The 25591-nt window shown below is 37.3% G+C and overlaps 1 protein-coding gene and 1 non-coding gene across 3 annotated transcripts in view; both read left to right on the plus strand.

Moving 5' to 3' along the window:
* The window catches only part of TMTC2 (transmembrane O-mannosyltransferase targeting cadherins 2), a 416958-nt gene that overhangs the window by 301027 nt on the left and 90340 nt on the right, over positions 1-25591 (plus strand). For both annotated transcript variants that reach the window (XR_007154185.1, XM_047868211.1), the window contains exon 9: positions 13101-13182. Coding sequence is in view for 1 of the 2 variants with exons in the window: in XM_047868211.1 (XP_047724167.1) it covers positions 13101-13182 (82 nt within the window). In the remaining variant the exon portion in view is untranslated. The remainder of the gene's footprint in view (positions 1-13100; positions 13183-25591) is intronic.
* LOC125171411 (U6 spliceosomal RNA) lies at positions 3377-3479 on the plus strand. Its single transcript, XR_007154323.1, has one exon. It is a non-coding gene; the product is annotated as a U6 spliceosomal RNA (small nuclear RNA).

Here is a 25591-nt window from a genome sequence, read left to right on the forward strand (position 1 = left end):
CCTTCAGTCAGCCCTTTAGGTTCAGCCTTATTAACCAACTGCATTCAAAACTAATCTTATTTCCTTATCCTAATGTTCTTCCATTATTTACAAGTTATTGTTATTTTGTTTTTTGGTTTTTTTGTTTTGTTTTTGTTTTGATTTCACAATCAGGATCCTAGAGGTCATCTTGTTATTACCTCCATCTCCCTCCATCGCCCTCTCTCTCCTATTCATCATGTAATTTTGTCTGTACTATCTAAATATCCCTCATGTCAGTCCAATAATCTTTATCTCCATTAGCAACCCCATCACTCTTTTTTAAAAGCCTGGACTAATCTGCCTCCATACCTTCTGTTCCCATTCCAACCCAGTAATCATGCTGCCCTCAGAGTGATATTTACAAAACAGATAATGACACATTGCTTCTTGGAACCTATCCAGTCAGGTGTGCTCTACTTTTCACATGACCCGCCTTTTATCCTTGTCTCCCTCATCCAGGCTCTGCACAGTGGTTTTGTATTCCTGCCGCAGAGATTTTACCTCTGCTGTGTCTCTACTTTTTCTCCCCTTCAGCTAGTTAATCATATACCTCTTTCACATTTTTAGAGCAAAGAGCAATAAAGGAGCAGTGTTCCTTTGAACACCTTTTCTGAGTATTTGGCTAGGTCAAATCACCTGTTCTCAATGATATTCCACACCCCTTGTTTTTTGTCGTGCTTGTAACAACTGTTGTTTTGGAAGATTCACAAGGGCAAAGGTTATGTTTTTTCACTATTTTCATCACAATTGTTAACACAGTGATAGGTACATGATAGGTACCCAATACATATTTGTTGAATTAAGAAAATCAATGAATAAATTTAAGGAATTGCTAAAAGTTCATTATTTTAATTGAAAACAGATATTTTTGGAAGTGCCTGAGTGGCTCAGTCGTTTAAGCATACGACTTCAACTCAGGTCATGCTCCCATTGTTTGGGGGTTCAAGCCCTGCACTGGGCTCTGTGCTGATAGCTCAGAGCCTGGAACCTACTTCAGATTCTGTGTCTCCCTCTCTGTCTCTCGCCCCTCCCCTGCTTGTGCTCTCTCTCTCTTTGTCTCTTTCAAGAATGAATAAACATCAAAAAAAATTGTGGGAGTGCCTAGGTGGCTCAGTCGGTTAAGCGTCCGACTTTGGCTTAGGTCACAATGTCACAGCTTGTGAGTTCCAGCCCAGCATCGGGCTCTGTGCTGACAGCTCAGAGCCTGGAGCCCCTTCAGATTCTGTGTCTTTCTCTCTCTCTCTGCCCCTGCCCCGCTCACACTCTGTCTCTCTCTGTCTCTCAAAAATAAATAACCTCAAAAAAAATTTACAAAAAAATTTAAAAAGAAATACTTTCTAAAAAAATTTTTAAACACATTTTTTCTATTTTTGTGATTTAAAGGTAACCTACACACATTACTCTAAAGTCTAAAAATAGCCAGTTTTAATATTTAAAATGGTTCACATCATTTTATTTATTTATTTATTTATTTTCAACGTTTACTTATTTTTGGGACAGAGGGAGACAGAGCATGAACGGGGGAGGGACAGAGAGAGAGGGAGACACAGAATCGGAAACAGGCTCCAGGCTCCGAGCCATCAGCCCAGAGCCTGACGCGGGGCTCGAACTCCCGGATCGCGAGATCGTGACCTGGCTGAAGTCGGACGCTTAACCGACTGCGCCACCCAGGCGCCCTGGTTCACATCATGTTAAAGTAAATTGGGAGTGCATGGGTGGCTCAGTCTGTTGCACATCCAACTTCGGCTCGGATCATGATTTGTCAGTTCGTGGGTTTGAGCCCCACATCGGGCTCTGTGCTGACAGCTTGGAGCCTGGAGCCTGGAGCCTACTTTGGATCCTGTGTCTCCCTCTCTCTCTGCTCTGCCCCGCTCATGCTCTGTCACTCTCTCCTTCAAAAATAAATAGACATTAAAATTTTTTTTAAATAAAGTAAATTGTTTGGATATATTTATCTGTAATGTAGTTATAAATTTGATTTAAACAAAATTTTTACTTCACAACAACTTCATCAGACATTTTAATAAAATACCTGAATATTATTTTCATCAACCAATACTATAGATGGAGAACAAATTATGGTAATATGTGGGTTTTAACTTGACATTGAGCTTAGTATAACAAGGCAGTGTAACAGACTAAGGAATTTGCCCAGATGGAGTTTAAGATGTGGCTGTATCCTATCAAATTAATTATCTCACACTGAAATGTTACTTCAGTGAGTGTGGATGACCTCTTTAAGCTTGAAGAGAAAATATGCAAGAGAACAGATGTAGAAAGGAAATGAAAACTTGTAACAGGAAATCTGAGTAAGCTAAACACCTTCAGTTATATAATATTTCAGAAATTAGCTATTTGTATTTGAACCTTAAAATCTAACTTTTTACTCATAATGTCAATGCTGTCAACAAATAGTTTAAATTTTTTAAATTATTTTAAGTATCTATGAAGAGCAAGTTAAAGTTATTTTAAAATATATACTTTTTCTTTTGTTGAAAGCATTGAAATCTAAAAGTTATTTTTCATTTTTGTCTTTTTTCTTTTCTTCCTCCTTCCTTCCTTCCTTCCTTCCTCCCTCCCTCCCTCCCTCCCTCCCTTCTTGGCATTCTTGCAGGTTTTCTTCCTTTATTTATCATGCAGGGTACCAGATATCTGGTGTTTTGGTTTTTTTTTTTTTCCCCTCCTTGCCAGTGCTTGGTCTGTGGCCTCCTATCTGCCCAGTCTTACCTAAATTAGTTCTCCATACTCTTGCCCTAACACCTCAATCTAGTAGAACTTGATTACTCCACAGTGCATTCACTTTCCTAACAACACCTACCCTTTTCCATGTGAATAAGTCAACATGCATTCATTTAGGTGCCAGAAGTCACACATGTGGAATAATCTTTGACTTCTGTTTTTAGGTTATACCCATACCCAATCTATCTTCTACGGATTCCAGAGCTAACCACATCTTATCACTTCCACTACTTTCACCCTAGTCTTTTTTTTTTAATGTTTATTAATTTTTGTGAGAGAGAGAGCACATGCTCACATGTGAGTGGGGGAGGGGCAGAGAGTGAGGGAGACAGGGGATCTGAAGTGGATTCTGTGTTGACCACAGACAGCCCAAAGTGAGCTCAGACTCGTGAACTGAGAGATCATGACCTGTGCCAAAGTCTGACTCTTAACCGACCCTAATCTTTTTCACGGAGTATTAACCATCTAAGAAGTCTCCCAGTTTTCTCTTCTGTGCCTCCTACACTTTTCCACCCAAAATGTAAAGTGATTTTGTAAAAAGGTAAGTTGGATCACATTGTATCTTTATGTAAATTCGTCCATGGTTTTCCTTCCTAATCAAAAGAAATTCTGGCACTTGTTTTAGCATCACATACACTAAAATTGAACTGATACAGAAAGGAATAGCATGGATTCTGTGTAAGAATTACACACAAATTCGTAAAGGGTTCCATATTTTTTGAAGTTCTCAGAGTCTGATCGACTCTTTGCTGATTAACACCAAGGAAATGATATGAATCAAAGCAACATGTGGTATCCAGTATTGAAGCTGTGATTTTCACTACCAAAAAAGAAAAATTAATTCCAAACGACTCCTAGGCCCTACACAATCTGGTCCTTTGTGCCTCTCACACTCATTTCCTGTGATTCTTGGTGGAAATTACCCCATTACTGCCATATTGGTTTTCTTTTTAAGTCCTAACTCTAAACATCCTAAATCTTTGCGTGGTTCGGTTACTCCTTTACTTAGGTCACCTCTCAAATGTCACAAAGGTCTTTCTGGAACAGTTTATCAAATATCATTCTACCCTTCTCCCATTTGTATATTGTTCTCTTCCCTTAGTATGTATTAATTTTCACCAAAGTACTTAAGAGTAACAGACAGTGTCACCTCCGGATGTGTAAAACTATCCATTCCATCACTAGAATATGAACTGCAGGAGGGCAGAAACTTTGTCTTGATTACCAAGACCTGGAACAGAACCTGTTTCATGGCAGTTCTATGAAGTGATATGTCACATCTCTGAATCTCTTACCCTTTTTTAGTAGGCTTATTTCTACTGTGTTCTCAAGACAATTGAGTTGGACAGGAACACATCACTACCTTTTAACATTCTGCTCTAGATATGTACTTCTCTCCCCCTCAGTCTTGAAATACCAAGGGATGGGGTGCCTGGGTAGCTTAGTCAGTTAAGCATCCAACTCTTGATCTCAGCTCAAGTCGTGATCTCAGGGTCGTGAGTTCAAGCCCCGCATTGGGCTCTGCACTGGGCATGAAGACTACTTTTTAAAAAATGTAATTAAGACATAAAGTACAATTTCTAACCTGCTTATTTCATTTAGCAATGGGTCATGGAGATCTATTATAGTTTACATAAGTTTTTGCAAAATTATTTTAATAGTTACATAGTATTTAATTGACCTTTGCTTAACCAAGTCCATGCTGATGGACATTGAGTTTGTATAAACTGTACTGCAATGAAAATGAATAGCTGCTTCTTGGCATTTATATTTTCTTAGAACCGATGCCTAGAAATAGAATTGTTTGGCCAAAGGTGCCGGGTGGCTCAGTCTGTTGAGTGTCTGACTCTTGATTTCAGTTCACATCATGACCTTCTCAGTTTGTGGGATCAAGTCCCACCTTGGGTGCTGGGCTGACAGCATGGAGCCTGACTGGGATTCTCTCCCTCCCTTTCTTTCTCTCTGCCCTCTCCAACTCATGTGCATTCATCCCTCTCTTGCTCTCTCTCTCAAAATAAATAAACATTTAAAAAAAAAAAAGAATTGTTTGGCCAAAGTATATCTATGATTTAAAAGCTTTTGATACATATCAAATTGCTCCCAAGGAAGGTATTACCACATTTTTATTATTTTTTTTCTATGTGTTAAATGAGTACCTGTTTTTTATGAATCCACAGCAGTATTGAATTCTGTTATTTTGTGGAAACTTCATTGATAGATGAATAATGACATCTCAGTGCATTAATTTGTATTTTTAGGTAAATTGAATATTGAGTAAGTTGACCATGTTTTTATAGGGATTTTAGCAATTATTTTTTGGTATTTGCAAACTGCTTATTTGTGCTTATTATTCCTATAATATATATGACTTTCAGTCTAGAGACTCAGCTGTATGTGGACAATCCACTTCTTTATCTTACTTGAATGAAATTCAGTCCATTACAGTCTTTCATCCCACTTGGTCAGCCATTTAATTTCAGCTAGTTCCTATGCCCTCTTCCCCTTCCAAAGGTTCATGTAAATCTGAGAGGCTCAATGCTGTTCAAAAAAGCTGGGAAAGAGACTGCCCTGTTCGAGTTGGCCTAAGCTGATACCTTTAACGTGAAGTCTGATGGCTCAGCAGTAGAACTTGGGATTTGGTTTCAGGGAAGTTTGCTCAGTTTGGGAGTTTTTGTTCTGGGATCCAGCCTTGCCTAGGCAAACCACAGATCATCCTTCCCTGTGGAGTTCTTGCCATGCACTCCATATGCTGTCCCTGATCATTGTGGGGCACTCCCTGTCACTGCTAGCTTCCCTCAGTGTCATTTGACATAATTTTTCGATGAGCTTAGGCCTTATACAAAATATTCCAAGTGTATTCACGCAACTTCTGCTTTGGGATGTTTAGGAAAAGAGGTCACTAAAGGCCTGGCATTTATAGAAAGGGGGACTTGGAGGACAATTTAGGCAGGGAAAACATAAACTAGTATCAGTAAGCTACTCAGCCACATTCATTTTTCTGTCTTATTCTATTGTATTTTAAAGCTTTTTAGAAGAAATATTATTCCATCCCTAAAAAAAATGTCATGGTCAAATTTTAGGTGTCTGATATTTTGATGGGGGAAATATAGTAGTATGGAGATGAAATATTTCTTCATGAAAGTTACCACGTCCCCTGTCCTGTTACTTTGCTTCTAACTAGAGTTAGCTCTGGTTGATAATATATAATGACCTGGAGGGATATGAGAATTAAATGGTTTGATATAAATCATCTTCATTTGTAAAAGTTATTTGAAGTGCTAGTCATTTTTAAATGATTTTTTTTGTATTTTGAGGAGGAAACACTTTTATTTCCTAAAGACACTTCATATATAAACACTGTGGTGTTAAGATAGAACATCAAATAATTCTCTTTCCATTTGTAAATGATGGTCTTCACAAATTAACCCTTCAAGAGTATCTTTTTAGTTACTTTTTGCACTCATCAAACCACCATCCATGTTTAAACAACACTTTTACCAAGCTACACAAGCTTTTGGGCCTGTTTTAGCTACTTCCCTTTCTTAGGTATTGTCCATATAGGTTGACAATTGAATGTGAAATGAAGATGTGAATTTCATTGGTTGTGAAAAATGACCAGCATTCACAATTATCAAACATCTTCAAAGAGTAAACACTAAAATGTATGGAAATGGCTGCTAGATACACAACTGCAGGAAGCTTCCATACTGAACTTACAGCAGCCTTTCAAGAAGAAACAGGGACACTAGAGGGAAATTGTCTGGTTTGTTTTTTTGTGTTATTCCAACTGGTATTCTTATGAACACTGAAGACACACATAGTCCCTGGTTACAATATAAATATTTGGGTGAAATTGGGCTTGTTCTAAGGAACTGTTTTTATGGTTTCATAGACAATAGTTCATGTTAAGTTTCCAGATGTGAAATGGAAAAATTACTGGTTTGTGCACAACTCTGTACTTTAGTGACAATGTGTGAACATGTGAACTAAATAACTAAGGGGTAACTATAAGCTGTTAAGTTACATAAAGACAATAGTGAAAGCCTGTTAATTTATTGACTGGTTATTATATTTATCATATATTTGGATGACTATTGAAGGACAGGTGAAGTCTTATGGGAATAATTTGTTCATACAACAAGGTTAATAACACTGATTATATTCATATATAAATATATTTCTATATATATTTAAATATATTTTTATATTAAATATAAAATAATATATTTTATAAACCTATTTTATATATTAAATAGATTTTATATTAAATATATATTTATATTTATAATGTGATGCAACAATGCCAAGTCTTGATGTTTTCTGGTATCATTCAGTAAAATAGTTCTGAGCTAGGGATCAGGACACACTTTATGGGGAGTGGTTAATATTGATATAATGGCTAATTTATTACTAAAAATATATATACAAAATTTGTGGCACGGTTTCCTTTTAAACTAAAATAATTCAAGCTAAAGCCATGATAGTATAATTCTCTCTTATACTAGTATTCCTGCATGCTCTAAGTGGGAGTTAAGAATGTTCGGGGTAGGGTATGTATGTATATAAAAATATTTATGTATTTTCATATTTGTATGTTTTGTAGTTGGGAAAAGTATTAATCAGCCATCAGAAGAGGTGCTGCTTGCCTTGTACACCCTCTTGGGTGGGCACCTGCTTCTAAACAGTGGTGGTAGCATCCAGTTTAATTAGAAAACAAAATAAGGTGAAAATGAATGCCATACTGTATATAATCCCACAAAGGCTATATAAACTTTACTAAATATTTATCTAACATGTATACATTTTATTGCTGCCAGTCAGAAGAGGACCTGACAAGGCCTAGTCCTGACTGAGAATGATTTTTCCATGAGTTTAGATAATATTATCTGTGTGTATGTTGTTAATACTCAGTATAATGTTACAAATAATATACTAATGTAAATATAATGTAAGTATACTGACAGTCCAAAGCCCTAATTCTGGGATACAGGTGCAGCCCTTGTCCAGGAAAATATCTGTTCTCTCTTTTTATCCTGCTTGCGCTCTCCTGGTCCCATAGCCTTCGTGCTGCTCAAGGTCCAACTGGTTACTTCTCAGCACCGGCACTAACTGCAAAGTGCCTATCCTAATCTAGGACTATTCCAAGTGCTGATGTTAAAATAAGAAAGAATATTTACCAAGAATTCTGTTAGCTCTGCTTTATGTCCTTGACTTCCTAATCTTCTGCATTGTCAGTTGCTCTTTTTTTTCAATATACTGGGTTTTTGCTGTTTTAACTGACTTGTATGTATGACTGAGTGGTCATGTCCAAACTCTAAATACGTACCTAGAATTACAATTTTGCAAAAATTAAATGTCCACTTTCCAGCCACTTTATATATGATAGGACTTGGTCCAGTATCCCAGGGTTTAAGTTATATAACTAGCACAGTAGTAATAACTCTTTTAAAAATAATCATATCATCATAATTAAAAGAAGAGCAAATTACTGGCCATTGGAGCCATCACAGAAAGCTTTATAGAAAAGTGAGGCTTCAGTCAAGTCTTGAAGCATAAAATGCATATGAGCAAGCAAAAAAATAAGCAATATTATAGACTGGAAGAAATAATTGAGGGAAGACGTGAGGAAATTGGCCTGATAAGGTATAAGAATTTATCTAGGAAGACTTGAGCTACATTATGGAAGATTTCGGACATTAAACTGATTAGTAAATAGAATGAATGGAAAGTAGGAGCTATTAACATATTTTTGAGCAGGAGCTCCTGGGTGGCTCAGTCGGTTGAGCATCCAACTTGTGATTTCAGCTCAGGTCATAATCCCAGGGCCATGGGATCAAGCCCAGTGTTGGGCTTTGTGCTGAGCGTGGAGCCTGCTTATTAAGGTTCTCTCTATCTCTCTGCCCCTCACCCACACTCTTGCTGTGTCTCTCTAAAATTAAATAAAATAAAGTGTTTTTGAGCAAAGACAGCTTAATTTAAGGAATATTAATCTGGTGAAATGAAGCTCATTGAGTCAGGACATCTGAAATCTGTATCATGGTAGATGTGAGGTGAGAGGGGCTTTTATTTGAGGTAGGGAGAGTGTTAGGAATGAGAAGCATTTTATAGAAAAATTGTGAAATTTAGTTTCTATCATGATATGAAATTCTGAAAAGCATTTTTGAATTTTGGTAATTAGGAACAAGATAATGGCAGTGAAACTGGAAGGAAGAATTCTTTTGAAACAATAGAAGGACGAAAAATCAAAGAATGTCAGAGCTTTATATGTCAGATCTGAAGCTAGTTATTTCCATATGACCTATGATTATTTTTTTTTAGCAACCCTCCAAAACTGATTGGTATTACATTTACTTTCCCAAATGAGGAAGAAGAGATGTTACAAAAGATACTCAAAGTCACACAGTTAAATAAGTAGAACCAGCAAGATTCAAACCCAGGCTTGTTGTCTCTGGGCCAGCTTTCAATGAGAATTGGAGAAATTGTTTGCCCACAGTGCTCTGTGACTAATCTGCCTGCTGATGGGGTTATGTGTTCAGTGTGTGGCTCTTGCAACTAAGACTTGAGGCCAAGCACTCTGTTGTTCACAGTTATACCCCCGTTACTTAGAACTGTGCAAAGCAAACAGTAGGCCTTCCGTAAATCATTTTTAACCAACAAAAACAAAGGAACAAGCACATAAATAAGTCACAGAGATGGTGGTAGAAACTGAGCCTCTCAACTCACATTTCCCTTATTTGTCACAGCTGACCACAGTCCCTTTTACTTGATTTTCAGAACCACCACACGTGTTCAAACATCGGCCAATATACAAAATGAGTAATGGTGCTTGATGTGAGGAGTTTGTACAACCAGTGGCTACTCCACAATGCTTGCTTATAGAAAATGCTGACAAAATCTAAAAGCACCAAGAAAAACCTGCTGAGAAATAACTTTTTCTTCTTATCCACTTTCTTAACTGCCACCCTTCCAAAACAATAATAGTTGAAAGAAATAAATTGGATTCGACATAATATTCCCTCCAAGGCACCATGATTTCTTCCCAAGACCTAGTAATGTATGTGTATGGCTGACTTTTGCATTTGCTTGACTCTTGATTTTATATACTCTCATGAGGATTTGCCTTTCTTCCTCATTATTTGGCACTTGACTAAATAAATAGTGATCAAAGCAGAAAGATAGGTTTTTGCATGATGGTTTGGTACTCCCCCTAGAAAGAATGTTTTGGCCTTCAGTGTGTTTATTTTGCATCTAGGAGATGTTGGGACTCATTGCCTTTAATAACTTAGTCCACTGAGCAACTAGAGATCATTGTCTTTTGAGATCTGATGCATGTGTTTAACGCTATATAATATTTTTTTGCCAGTGGACTACATACAAGGATTTTATAACCCCATTTACTGTGACATTGATAAATGAGCCAGTTTCTTCTCTATCCTGAAAAACTTAAGTGGAAGAAAGTTCACAGATCCTTTGTATCTTTGCATATAACATTTGTACAGACCCTTTACTGATGATAGTTTTTATTTTGTGTCTTTTATTATCTTTTTGAAATTCTTAGTACATCATTTTCTAATGGTTTAAAGGCTGACCTTGTGTTTCTGAGACTGTATATATAATAAACATATTCTTTGACATTCAGAACTCTGCTATCTATTGCATACTATATGTTCATGTATATATGTATATTTAAAAAATAGTTAACATTTATTACAAACTTATACCTAAGTACTATAACAACTTTATATATATCGTCTCAGATAACTCACTAATCATATGAAACAGATTGGACTGTTATCTTCTTTTTTAAAACAGTATACTTTATTTTTAGAGCAGTTTTAAGTTGATAAAAAAAATTGAGGGGTACCTGGGTGGCTCAGTCAGTTAAGCATCTGGCTCTTCATATCAGCTCATCATGATCTCACTGTCCGTGGGATTGAGCCTGCTTGGGATTCTCTGTCTCTGTCCTCTCCTCTCTCTCTCTCTCTCTCTCTCTCTCTCTGCCACTCCCCTCTTCTCTCTCTCTCAAAATAACTAAATAAACATAAAAAAAAATGGAGCCAAACATGCAGAGTTCCCATATACACCCTTACCCTCCTACCATCCTACAATTACCAAGTTGCATTAGTGTTGCACATTTGTTACTATTGACGAGCAAATACTGGTGCATTATCATTAAAGTCACAGCTTACATTCGGGTTCACTCTTCATGTTATATATTCTGTGGGTTTTGACAAATATATAATGACATGTATCCACTGTTACTGTGTCTTACAGAATAGCTTCATGGCCCTAAAAATTCCCTGTGCTCCACCTATCTTCGTATAATAGAGAACATTACAGCTAAGAGATGAAATAATTTACTCAGGGTCACATGGCTACACACATGGGGGAGCTGTTCTCCCTGCCTAGAATCTATGATCTGAACTAATACATTATACTGCCTGATTCACTGGAGTTATGTGATTATTTTAAGGAATCCTAGCTTTGTAAGATTCTTGCCAAGTCTTGCTTACTTCATGGAAGTTGCTGTGTGTGGGGAGCATTTGCCTATACTTTCCTTTTTTTCCTTTGAAGTTAAAATGTCGTGAGAAATATTGCAGGGAATAAACTTTTCAATTATTAGATATTTGGTGAGAGTTGTGAGTTAAAGAGAAGTTATGACTGGAGTAGCAATGGAGATGTCAGATGTCTGTTGTCTATAGCAGAAGCTGTATGTAGGCTGCATCCTCCTGGCTAGGGCAATGGGTGAATAAAGGATGTAGTGACAGTGAATTTAAAAAAAAAATTTTTTTAATATTTATTTATTTCTGAGACAGAGAGAGACAGAGCATGAGTGGGGGAGGGGCAGAGAGAGAGGGAGACAGAATCCAAAGCAGGCTCCAGGCTCCGAACTGTCAGCACAGAGCCTGAGGTGGGGCTCGAACTCACAAACCATGCGATCATGACCTGAGCCAAAGTCGGTTGCTCAACCTACTGAGCCACCCAGGCGCCCCACGACAGTGAATTTTTTAAGTGAGTGAAATGAACAATTTTTTTTTAAATGGGTGAATGAGCAAAGTTGAATGGAATGGAGGGTATTAGATTAATTACATACCTTTACCTTCAGATGACGTATCTCTCTAATGGTGGTTTAAAAAATATATCTGAAGAAAGAAAACAACATTATCTGAAGTTCATGTGGTAGATAGTGTGTGTATAAGTTAGAAGGAACAGGGAGATAAGATCATTTCTCTTTACTCTCAGTGCCTGTTGCCATTCTCAGTCAGCATGGATCTTCATTCCAACCTTTCAGGACAAAACAGACTTGCTCCAGGAAAATTTTTCTCGGGGCTCTTCTCCTACCTCGAGCCACCCCTTTGTATTACTCTGTAGGCAATTTTGGTTCAGAGGCTATAAGAAGGTAAAGAATAGGGGCGCCTAGGTGGCACAGTCGATTAGGCGTCCGACTTCAGCCAGGTCACGATCTCGCGGTCCGGGAGTTCGAGCCCCGCGTCAGGCTCTGGGCTGATGGCTCGGACCCTGGAGCCTGTTTCCGATTCTGTGTCTCCCTCTCTCTGCCCCTCCCCTGTTCATGCTCTGTCTCTCTCTGTCCCAAAAATAAATAAACGTTGAAAAAAAAAAAGAATATATAGTTTAGGATCTGGCGGGATGGATATTGTTTCATGAAAAGTTGGTTGATTGCTTATAAGCTTTCCCCCCTGTTTTTTTGCTTATTTTCTTCTAGGCATGATGGTAATGTTTACTAAAATTAAAACTATAGCTAAGAAGAAGAGTTGGCCTTAGATTAAATCCTGGTGTAGGAGTATTTTAGTGCTGAATGACATCAGCAAAGATAAGCAGTATTTGCTTGAGAGGCAACAAACTGTGACCTAGTTTCTTTATATGTAAAGTAAGCCATTAGGATAAAATCATCTCAAAAGCTAAAATGCCCAAGATTCTTTACAAGGAAGAAGAACTGAAGAGGAAACAAATCGAAAGAAAATAAAATAGAAAATGAAAATGATGTTTTCCACCATTCCTTAAAATTATCTCATCCTTTTGGTTTTCATGAAACCATTTTTTCACTTTTTTCTCTTGCCTTCCTGGCCTCTTCTCTGATCTCTTTGATCAACTCTCTCACTATCTTTTCTTCTCATCTTGGTGTTTCCCAAGATTCTGACTTCAGTCTTCTCTCTTGGCATATTCTCCTTATCATCCTTGTTTAGATAAAAACAAAACACCTTTTTTGTGTGTGTGGTGATTACCAAGTAGACATCAGTCTACTTACTTCATTTGGGCCCAGGAGGTAAAGAATCCTTCATGATCTACTGCTGAATCATCCATTTTCTCTGTTTTTCAAGGGTCGTAAGAGTGAGGCTGAAAAGTTCTTCTTGAAGGCTATTGAGCTGGATCCCACCAAAGGAAACTGTTACATGCATTATGGTGAGTGGTTGATAGTTTTTTTCCATGTCCTCCCTCCCCTCCCCATTTACCGTTAATGTTGATATGAGATTTAGGATTTGCTGGCAAAGAACATTTTGAGAGGGCATAGACTTCATTGTTACAGATTGAGCCTCATGGTGTAGTCCTAGTTTTTCATTCACAGCAGGCATGTTATAGAGGGCTATGCATTATATTTTCCATTAATAATTTTCATAGGACTTCAATGGGGAGAGGCATTTTCACAGTTGTTTCTTTCAAGTCCAGTGTGAAAGGTAAAGGTCTCATTAGGAAAGCATCTTGCTCCTTGCCTGATGCATGGTATATAACCAGAATATTAGCTCTCTTATATTTGTGAATGATAATATATTGTTCCTTGAGTATATCATTTTGAAGTTTCAGAGGTTTAAATTTTGACCACAAAATCTTGCTTTCTTGCTTTCTGGAAAATATAAATGTACCCCAGCCTCTAGATACCTGAGATTTGGGTCAAGGATAAACCATAAATGGTATAAAAGATGTCTTTCTCATGCAGTTCAGTCTTTGCCTTAATCAGTACAGAATGGACTTATATAACAACTCTGTCACACTCCACTCTATCATTAGGAGTGAGTCATGTGTTAAGTGAGGTGAAGTATATAGCTGGTTTGGTGTTGGGTAAGATGCACTTATTTCTACCAGATTTGTAGTTGGAATGGCTTTCAAGGAACCGAAAGACATTCACTTTTGCTGATCCTTTGGGGGAAAAAATGATTTTTTAACCACTCTTGGCTTTGATGTGTTATTATCAAGTAGTAAGCTGAAAGATGGGTGGTGATTAAATCTTGAGGAAAAAAACCCTAATATCCTTCTTCTTAAAGTTAATTCTTTCTTCCATTTTACAAATAGTAAAAATAAATCAGTGACAGGCTCTGAGTGTAGAAAAATGGAAATAATAGAATGGAGGATACACTTAACCAACCACAAGTCCATTTGCTTATTTACATTTTGCATATATGTTTATAAACTTAGGGTCATGATGCTTTATCTTACCAGCATAACACAGCATGTAATTCCACATGGGTTATTGCATAACCACTCCTGATTTTGTTTCACGATGCAGTGTTATTGCCATGTTAAGTTGGCAGTCAACTAATTTAAGTTTGCTGCAGAATATATTTTATTTTTACAGGATTTCTCATATGAAGTATTTTAAATTAGACTTTCTCATGCATACTATTTTGGGTACCCCTACTGTGCATTAAAGTAGGTCCATGATTATTTTCCCTGAGTGCTAAAGAATCTCTTCTTATTGCAACTTTTGAAGTAGAATTTTTTCCCCCTATCTTGCTTTCTGCATTTCCTTTACCTCAAACTAATTCTACTTAACCTTCTAATCTTATTTCTATAATTTTGTTACATGCTTTAGATATTTCACAATCAATTCCTTTAAATTTCATATTGGCTTCATTTGAATTGCAAGGGGAAAAAAATCACTGTTGTGTTCATTTTAAGAGTTTGCCCCCTTATTATTCTGACTTGTCTGTCTTTACCTATTTCTCTTTTTAATTTATTATTGTTTTTATATTACATCCTCCTGATTTTTTTTTTTTTGTTTGTTTGTTTTCAGTGTTGGTGGTAGGGAGTAGTTCTCCCATGAGAAGATTTTGGATATAGTTTTAACAGAAAATGCAACAAATTCCTTATTGTCTAGGTTACATGAAAGACAGTGATGATAACACACATCTGTAAATTATGTATTAAAACTGATTCTTCTTAGCACTCCTGGATTATTTAAAAAATTTTAGCACACATACATTGTTAGAAGTACATGTATTTTCTATGGGAGGAATGACTGCATAATTCAATATAATTTGATGAAATCGTTTCAGTACTTTTCCCCACGCTGGAATGGGAAATAAAAAGGACTCAGGCTGAAGCATCAAAAAGTGGTAGTTAAGGCAAAATAATCTACAAACGGACAGAAAGCCCATACGGAGTGCTTGATACGCCTGTCTCACTGTGCTCATGTTATAAAAAATGTACATTTCATTTGAGGGAAATCTACTTCAAATGACTGAATTTTAAAACTGCAAAGTTGTTTTCAATGGTTTAATATAATGTGTTTAACATAATCTGTTGTACAAATAAGTTGACTGAAGCCTAGAGAAATGGCGTTGGCTTGCCTAAGTTAGTTGAAGTAAACTAACTTTTGGGTCCCTTGATAACCACCAGTGCCTTTTCTTCTCTTATGTATGCTCCATTTCTTTCACAACATTGGGAGACATACAACCAGATGTGCGGGTGGGTAAGTAGGCCGATATTTTTGATTAGTAGGTCATTCTATGCAATTTTAGAGTGCCAAATTCATATAAATCATAACTTAGCTTAAAATGTTTAGGGAAGGATTTTTATTAATTTTAATGTGTATAAGATGTGTCTAATGGTAGAAGGTACTGTTTCTTTTTCAGAAAGTGAGTAGGGCTATGTAAGAAATAGGGTGATGTCATTTTTAGAAGGTGATGTGGTGGGACGTGGGGTGCTTCTTGAAAGCAAGCAGGCAAGTAAAACATTTGTGAAGAGGTGATATTTGAAATCTGTAAGTGTGAAACAGCTCTTTGAAGAGCCAGGTAACAGCATTTCAGACAAGTAACAAAGTTCAAAGTCGTAGGCAAGAGCAAGCTTGTGTTCACAGTAGAGAAGGAAGGCTAATGTGACTGGATTATATTAAACCAGATGGGAAGGTGGGAGGACAAGGCTTAGCTCTGTCGACCAAGCTAAGGAGTTTGCATTTTCTTCCTAGGGAAAAAGAAGGGACTCTGAGGAGAAGACAGGATTAGGGGAAGGTGGAGGGGAACTCTATTGCTATGTTTTAGGCAAAGAAGATAGTTTGGACTTGGCAGTGGTTGTGGGAATGTTAATATTTATATTGAAATTATACACTTACCTTCTTTAGAAAATTCTAAGATAATTGAGAATGGAGAGTCCCTGTTTTCCGTTTTTGCACCATCAATATCTAGCATATTGCCCTACTCACAGTAATGTGTAATAAATGTCAGTTGAGCTCAGTTAGAGGTAGTCTCCATTTTAATTGGATATGGATTCCAAAACGGACTGAAAGTTTGTTCCATTAGCATTTTTATTACTTCTTGTACTGAGAACGTACGTACTATGATTTCTCCGTCAACTTACTGGTTATAGATACTCTTAGGATATTTATACCCACAGATTGAATGAATAATACTTTCTCAGCTTAAAAATAAATGTTTAAATGAAATATACATGTTATTTTGTATCTTTTTATAAAATGCTTTTGCAAGCGCCCATGAAAATGCCAGCATGGGTGAATTTTGTTCTATTGGAGATTCACTCTCCTGGGTGATTATGTGCTTGTGATTTGCTTGTTAATGATACAAGTGACTTTGAAAATACTATGCAGTTGGGACTACACAGAGTGAAGTACAGGAATTTGTATCGGCTGCAATGGCCATTAGAAGGCAGTGTTTAGGGGCGCCTGGGTGGCGCAGTCGGTTAAGCATCCGACTTCAGCCAGGTCACGATCTCGCGGTCCGTGAGTTCGAGCCCCGCGTCAGGCTCTGGGCTGATGGCTCAGAGCCTGGAGCCTGTTTCCCATTCTGTGTCTCCCTCTCTCTCTGCCCCACCCCCGTTCATGCTCTGTCTCTCTCTGTCCCAAAAATAAAATAAACGTTGAAAAAAAAAATTAAAAAAAAAAAAAGAAGGCAGTGTTTAAAAGTATTCTCAGTTATTTGCATTTTTAATCCACTAGTTTTGTTTTGGGGAAGGGATTGCATTTGCAGACTGTCTTTTCTGCTTCAGGTTGGCTTGCCACAAAGAAAGCTAGACAGGTTTGTAAAACTGGTTCAGTAAGTTTGTCAAATGTAGGGCCCTCTAAGGGGCACCTGAGTCATTCAGTCAATTAAGCATTTGACTTTTGATTTCAGCTCAGGTTATGATCTCTCAAACCATGAGATCAAGCCCTGTGATGGGCTCTGTGCTGACAGCGTGGAGCCTGCTTCTGATTCTCTCTCTGCCTCTCTGTCTGCGCCTCCCCCTACTCGTGGGCGTGTATGTGAATGCCTGTGCATGTGCACACGTGCTCTCCAAATAAATAAAAATAAGTTTAAAAAAAATGTAGAGCTCTCTGGTCCCTGTAGTCTCTGGGATGAAGATTCCTTATCTGTAAAGTGTGAACGAGTTGATGTGGGCTTTCAAAATGTGTTTCAGTGCTAGGATTTCATGTTGTTGCTAATATATACTCAATTTCTCACTAATTGTTCATCAAAACTTTTAAGGAATGTATAGAAAATATGTTTCAAACTATGGTGTCAGTAATAGTATAATGTTACATTCATAATGTCATCAAGCTTACAGTGTACCCCATGTCCATATGAAAGAAATCATCTGAAGGCTTTATGGAAGGTAGTTTATAAATGTCAAAGATGAGGATTTGGTGGCTTACTGTCTCATGTGGGCCTGTAATTCATGGAATTCTCCATGGATTTCCCTATGGCTCCAATGGAAAGTTTCTGCCAAAAAAATAAAACTTAAGACAAGACGTCTCTGTCTCTGTCTCTGTCTCTGTCTTTTTTTTACAAATTACTAGAAAAACCATTTTGTCAAAAAGATATATTGTAATTTTTCTTTATGTGCTTAGTAGTAAATTTTATGTAGATCGAAACAAATTAAATCAAAATGCATTTATTATGAGATACCTACTATGTATACATCTGGGTAGATGGAAATTCATTAAATATTAAGGACAAAAGCTTAAAAGTGAAAAGGAAGCAGAGTATGATAAATGCTATTAGAAGTACTCTTTTATGTTGACCTTGGATGGTTTCTTCTTTTCTCAGCAACCTCTTGACCGTAACCTTTCCCCTCATTTTCTTCATTTCGGTTACTCTCTCTGGGTGAAGGTGTTCATTCCAAGAGTTCAACTATGTAGTGATGAGTCCTGAACCTCTTAATCCAACTTAGTATTTACTAAGTTAGATGTAAGGAGACAACAGGGAGCTTGCAAACCGATGAGGGAGGCACACGTTGTAAAAATAATCATTTAATTATAATTACAATTGGTTTTATAAAGGAGATATAGTATAATAAAGGGGCCTCGATTTGGGAGGCTGGGGTGCAGGAGAACTGTGCCTGATGAGCTGACACATAGGCTATATTTGAATGAATAGTAGTTCACCAGAAAAAAAAAAATGGAGAAACAAGTGGATACTTTGGAGAATAATAAAGCAGAGAAAATATTGGAGGCAGAAGGCACAGCATATGTCTGGAGAATAGGTCAAGGACAGAACTAGGACCATAGCTAGAAACTCTGCGAAGATACATTCTGGTTCCATAGAAGGAAGAACATCCAACATAAGAGAGCTTCCAGGTTAGGAAATGAGTGCCCATTGAAGATTTTTCAACTGTAGATTTTTAAGGATGTTAGAGAGAATTCAAGCAATGGGAATGGAAAAGGACTGGTCCAGACAACTGTGAAATCATTTCTAATGTGGAGAAACAGTCATTTTGTTATTCTTCCTCTTGAACCCAAAGAGAATTGTAGAATTTTTAAAACTGTAATTATCTAGGTTATTATTTGGCTCTACTATCAATTTTAGAATCCTGAAAATGTCTTATTGCATTTATTCTGTTTTTTTTTATTTTGTCTTAACTCCTATGAGTTAGGAATAGATCTCAATGCCATTTGATTGAAATAACGGAAGTTCAGAATTTCCAAGTGACTCTCTGGATCCTAAATTTTCAACATACATAGTGGGAGAAGAACTTGAAAAGTCCAGAACTTTCTACAATTAAAGTTCTAGTCTGTTTGTCTCTAGGATACTTTATATGCCCTTAAATTGCATTTTAAAAAGTAGATCCTTGTGGAAATTGTTAAAAAATTATATTTGATATTTCACCAGTGAACACTATAAGAGAGGAAGTTGAAAATATGTGATAAGTCGAATTGGTAAGAGGTGTGTAGTTACTTTTTATTATCATAATTAAAGCTAGTCAGTAGGTGGCAGTTAGCTGAGGTTGAATGTGTTGTAACATTTTATTTTTAATCACTTCAGAAACTCCAAGAGTAGTTTTAAAAATTAAATAATGAACGAAATAATGGCGTTTCCTTGATTTAAAATGAAAATACATTTTTGGTGAGTCTGTGCAAAATTACATTGAGATAACGGTTATGTTTAATGCTTAAGACCAAAATATTTTGTTAAAATATCAGTATTTGTGTCTCTTTATTGCTCCAAGGACATCACAGGCAGTTCACAGGTATATAATTAGAATATGATGTTTCTAAATGTCATTCCAAACTACTTCGTTTCTTACCTCTGAATTTTTATTTTTAAATTTGTTATTACTACAATGTGTCTAATAGGTTAATATTATTTAATCTTCATACCTGGTGTGTATTTTATGTGAGGTATTTTTGAAAGCCTTTTGAAATTAAAACTAACCATGACTAAAATGGGAAAAACAGGGAAGGGATTCTCTAAGCTAATAACCAAAGAATAAAGGAAAAATTAAAGGATTAATGTAAAAAGAAATACAGTAAAAGGACAAGCAGGTAAGGGATAAGAAATAATTTCCATAAAAGCATAAGCTAAAACATCTGTCTACTTAAAACATGAGAAACTATAAAACTACAAGGGAAACAGAATATAAAGACCAAGGGATATGAACAAATAATTCCCCAAAGAGGAAATATAACAGATTTTAAAAGATAGGTTAACATAGAATTTCCTTAGAAATAAAGAAATTCAAATTCAAATAGCAATAAATTCCCTTGTTACTCTAGCATTTATTCTCAATAATTCTCTTGATAATATATGTTAAGAAAATATTTTTTCTATGTTTATTAACAAAAGGTAGTAATTGGGCCATACCATTGCTATTTATTAGAGGCAAAAATAGGAAGGTATCTAAATGCCTGAAAAGGGGAAATGATTAAATAAGTTATTGCTATTCCCATTTGATGAAATATTTAATATCCTAAGTTAAACTTATAAAGAATATGTAACACAGACAACTGCCTATGTTACTGTACATGAAGAGTGATTAAATTTTGAAAAATAATCACATCATTGGAAAAGCAAAGCAAACAAAACCAAAGAAGCAATTTTAATAGTAGATGTTTTAGCATTTTGGACTCTTGCAGCCATTTTTTTTTGCAGGCTTAATATTTTCTGTTTATATTTTCTTTAATGAGTACATTTATTATGAAGGAATATATATACTTGATAAAATGTGAAAGAACAAGTGTCTTAAACTATTATTCAGGTAGTTGGTAGAAAAGATAGCAGGAAAATTATTATAGTAAACAAATAATTTTCCAAAACTTATTTGACAGAACTCAACATGTAGAATTTCAGATGTAAAAATTAAATGAGATAGGAATAAAAAGAGAAAGGCATCTTGCCTGAAATCTCTACTAAGTACCACATTTCTGTGATGAATTCATCAAATATAATAATAACACAAGCATTTACTTAGGGCTTTTGTGTCCTGAGAAATTCTTGTGGAATTCTCATTTAATCCCCACAAAAGCCAGGTGGGGAGATTGCTTGACTGTCTCCATTTTACAGAAGAGGAAAGTGAAGTCATGAAGCTGGAAGATAAATTACCCAAGACTTCAGTGCCAGTTAATAGTAGAGGCAGCATTTGAACCAAGGGACCCTGACTATACTGTCTATGTCAACAGAGGACATGAACAGGTATATTTTCCATCCACAGATGCTCTATTGGTAGGTTTATTGATACATGAAATATATACCAAATACACTGAAAGTTGGGACTCACTCCCCCCCCTCTTTTTTTTTCCCATCCCCTTGGGTGTTAGGTTTTCAAAATATGGATTTGGGGAGGGCACAAACATTTGGACCATTGCACCCACCACATTTCCTTATTAATTCTAAAAACAAAAAGAATACTATTGTTATAAAACATAGGAGGATTAAGACGTTTCACAGTATTAAAACGATTAAATCAATTCAAGTAATATGGTATGACCTGACACCAGGGTTTTGAGAATTTCCACGAAGAAAAGTATTTGGTGTCATGCTGGGCACATCTGTGCTCATTAATGCTAGTGCTATTATTGAAGCTCAGTGTTCAACAGTTATGTCTTTGCACCAATGCTGGGTGTTTCTATGTACCTTTTGTTGTTTCAGCAATCTAACACTGTGCAGAAATCATATCCTCTCTATTTTACATCTGTGGGATTTAAGGTATCAGGAGTATACGTGGCAGCATTTAAAGGCCCTATGCCTAGCTGGTTGGCAGAGCAAGGATTTGAACCTCCTTTCACTCTAAAGCCTAGGATATGTTTATGGTTTGCCTTGTGCTTTCAACTGTACGCACTAAGTGTGAGCCTGGTGAGTCCTCAGTGGTGACAAAGACCCAGAATGCTGAGATTTTGGAGCACTGCTTGGGGGAGAAACACAGGCATGGAGCTCTCATAAGCATGTACTTCAAGGCTGTAGGAAGGAAGGGCAGCTTGAAGTCATCAAGGCAGGGACAGAGCCTGAAAGGTACAGAGAAAGAAAAGAGCTCATGGAAAGAGGAAAGAAAAGGAAAGATAGGAGGCAGGGCACCAGATGTCACCCCACACAGTGGTACTGACATGATCTCATTTACTCTTCCTGATAACACAGCAAGGATATTCCTGTTTGTGAAGTGAGGAAACTGTGGCTGAAAATCAAAGACTCATGAAAGTAACCCGAGTGGCCTTGCTCCAGAGGTTCCCGTACTGGCTGCAGTGCCTCACATAACAAAGATGGTCAGTCAGTATTTTTGCAGTAAAAGGATGACTGCCGAAGGACGGATTGGCCTTTAGTTAGTTTTGCTCTTTCCTTTTCTCATCTCTGCTTCCATTTTTTGCATGGGAATAGAGTCCACTTTGCTTTAAATTGTAACTAGGTGATGCTTTGTTAAGAAAAAGGTACAGTTAAGTTCTGCCTCTGTTCATTGGGGCTGCTGTAACAGCACAACATAAACTGGGTGGTTTATGAACAAGAGAAATTTGTTTCTCACAGTTCTGGAGGCTGCAAGTCCAAGATCATGATGTATGCAGATTCAGTGTCTGGGGAGGCCTACTTCCTCATTGACAGCCTTCTCACTGTGCCCTCACATGATGGAAGGGGCAAGGTAACTCTCCGGGGTCTCTTTTATGAAGAGACTAGTCCCATTCATGAAGGCTCCAGGATTTCAACATATCAACTTGTGGGTGGAGAGAGTAGAGGTACAAACACTCAGACCACAGCAACAATTTATATATGCATATTATTTTGAATCTGTCTTTGTATGGGACTCAAGAAGCCACAAAAGCAAGGTGATAAGAACTGAGTTAAGCTTTAGATTAGGGATAGGGGGGGTGTAATGGATTTTGGAATGTGGCTCTCCCAGCCCCTCTGTTAATTGCTCCTTCAACATGGTCTACCTTTTGCTAGCTTCTCTGTTCCTCAATTTCTTAATCTAGAGATGATTGCTACTGCCTCAGCTTGTGAGGATTTATTGACAGTCCTGTAAAATAACTAGCCTGTCATATGTGCTCAGTTGTCACAATGACCATTTATTATTTTAAAATGGAATAGGACCCATACCGATACCTTGGAGAATGAATGAATCCTATAGAAAGAACTTTGGATAAGGTATATAAAAAAGAGACAGAGATCAGGGGGAAAGGGGACAATAAAAATCTAGATACGAAGAAAAAGAGGACTCTGTATCCATCAACATGAAGACAGAAAGAGAGAACAGAAAAGACACAATTGCTTGCAAGAAGAATGAGTATTATAGGTAACAAGTAATTGGGAACAGAGTGAGAGAACCAGCAAGGAAGGCAGAGAGGGAAAAAGAGAGATACTGGTTTTCCAGCCTTAGCTATTTGGATTTGGTGATGGAATGCACTTTGAGATTCTTGTTTATGTTCTGCCTTTCACTTAATTGAAGACAGTTGTTCCCGAAGTTTGCTACCCTGCCATTAACTCTTCTGTGCCTCAGTGACACATCTGTGAAGGAACCCCTCAGAAGAGTCCATTGAGATGGTGTTGGAGGGCAATGAGGAGACTCAGAGCTCTTCCTAGGAAAAGGGTATAAGCATTTGGCTCTGGGAGCCACCCCTCTCCATTCTCATTGCCATCGTAAATTAGTCTCAGAGGCACACTCCCTTCCTTACTGACTTCCCCTGTGTTTGAGACCTTATGTCTACCTCATTTCTTTCCTTACAACTCCCTTGTCTAGCAAATGACACTACTCACCTGTATACTTTGATTAGGTCACACTCTTCATCTAGTTATATCTTTACCTTCGTCTTTAGGTGGTAAAACTCCTCAGATTGTTTAAAGCCCAGTGTGAGCTTGTTTTCCTTCATACAGTGTGTTGGTTTATATAAAATATATATATATATATATATTATTTACACTTATAGTGGGTTGTGAGGTTTCTTCCTCCCTGTCCCTCCTCCCACTCCTTCTTTCTCTGACATCTTTTTACTTTCTCCCCAGTCTCCCTTCTTCTCTTCCTCGCCTCCTTCTACTTCTCACTCTTTATCTGACAGTCTTCATAACTTCCTCAATATTTCTCTGGCATTTCATAACCCTTCAGGAAAGAGGCAGGGGAGAAATAAATGTAATAAAGCATCCCGAGCCTTCCTGACCTCCTTTCTACTTGAGCACAGAGCCTTGGCCTGCTGTTCCTCTAATCTCCTTTGCACCAGACACCTTCCTTGCCACCTGTCCAATTCAGGGCAAATTTTTGGTCTCGTGTTCATACAGGGACAAATAGGGGACCTCCCAACCTCAAAGTGACCACTCCAGATTGATCTCCTGGGTATCCCTTTCCTCACTCACCTGGTCCACCTGTTTTCTCGGCCAGTAACCACCACACATTTATCACGTTGGGTTTGTCTCAATAAACCAGAGCTGTTATTAAATCAGGCTTCCAAGAGCACAAAAACACAAAGCAACAAAACTAATAGAAGGGAAGGGGAGAGAGACTGGTTTTAAAGATTAAGAGCAGGGACACTTGGCTGGCTTAGTTGATAGAGCATGTGACTCTCTTGATCTCGGGGTCATGAGTTCAAGCCTCACATTGGGCATAGAGATTACTTAAAAAAAAAAAAAAAGTAAAAGCATACCTGAAATGCAAGGGATGCTCAGAAAGAGAGACACTCAGCAACCCTTCCTTCAGAGAAGCAAAAGGGAAGGTTCCCCTCCATATTTTTAATCCTTCCAAGTCTAATTAGCATACATTAAAACCTCTCCTTAGCAGCATCTTCTTTGGACAGCCAGTCTAACTCCTGAACATCGCATTACCCCCTACCCTATCTTATCAGGTGTTTGTTACTCACCTTCCTGAATAGAAACATTTCGGGCTTGCTACAGTTCCACTTTACCTGCCTGGCTTATTGCCATAAGATATCAACAAAATCAGCCCAAATATATCTACCATCTTCCAGGGTTTTCCCCTGCTTCAGTCTGCTGAATCTTTAAAAAAAGATTAGATGCTTCTGGATATTGGTAATGTTCTTTTTCATGATCTGGCTAATAATTATATGACCATAGCCACTTTGTGAAAATTCCAAGTGATACCCTTACTTGTCCCCTTTGTGTATATTCAACTTTGATTATAAGTTGAACAAAAACCAAGTGTTTACACCATCCAGACACAATGCACTTAGCTTGTGATACCTTACATCTCCTCAAATTTACATCTCTTTTGCACTTAAAATATCTCCATAATCTCCTCTTTCCTCTACTAAGTTGGAACTGTTTCAAGGATAAATGTTGCATGTATCTTCCCCCTTCTCCACTGCCAGTATCACCATATCTTATGTGTATTAGGCACAATATATGTTTCTTGGATTGGATACATTAACCCATTGTTTCTTCTTCTTTTCCCAGACTACTGAATTTATTCCAAAGTACAATGGGGTATAATAGATTTTAGTCAAATTGCATTAGTTTGAACTGTTGTGGAATTAGTATATCTTTGAAGGTATAATTGACGTCTGGGTTATTTGCCATGTTCTAAGAGAAATTTGGAGATCTAAAACCAGGGCTGCCATGTTGCTTATACTCATAGAGACCTCACTGTGAATAGCAACCTTGGAAATTTTGCAGTACACAGCATGTATGGCCATTTAGTGCAGCCCTGCCTAAAATCACTCTTAAGGTGACAGGATATGAATAGACAAGTGCCTGGTGACCTATGCTGGCTGGACTCTAGCTTACACTTGCAGATGACAAAAAGTAGCCACATAGGGACATAGGTAATTCATTCCTGTTATTGAATGTGTATTTATTAAATCCCCACAGTGTGCCACGAAGTAAGAGAGTGAGTCACTCTGATATCTGGAGAAAGAGCTCTCTAGGTGGAGGGAATGGCAAATAAAGACTCTGAAGCAGGAGTC

This window comes from Prionailurus viverrinus, chromosome B4 (assembly GCF_022837055.1).
Source record: "Prionailurus viverrinus isolate Anna chromosome B4, UM_Priviv_1.0, whole genome shotgun sequence".
Taxonomy (NCBI): domain Eukaryota; kingdom Metazoa; phylum Chordata; class Mammalia; order Carnivora; family Felidae; genus Prionailurus; species Prionailurus viverrinus.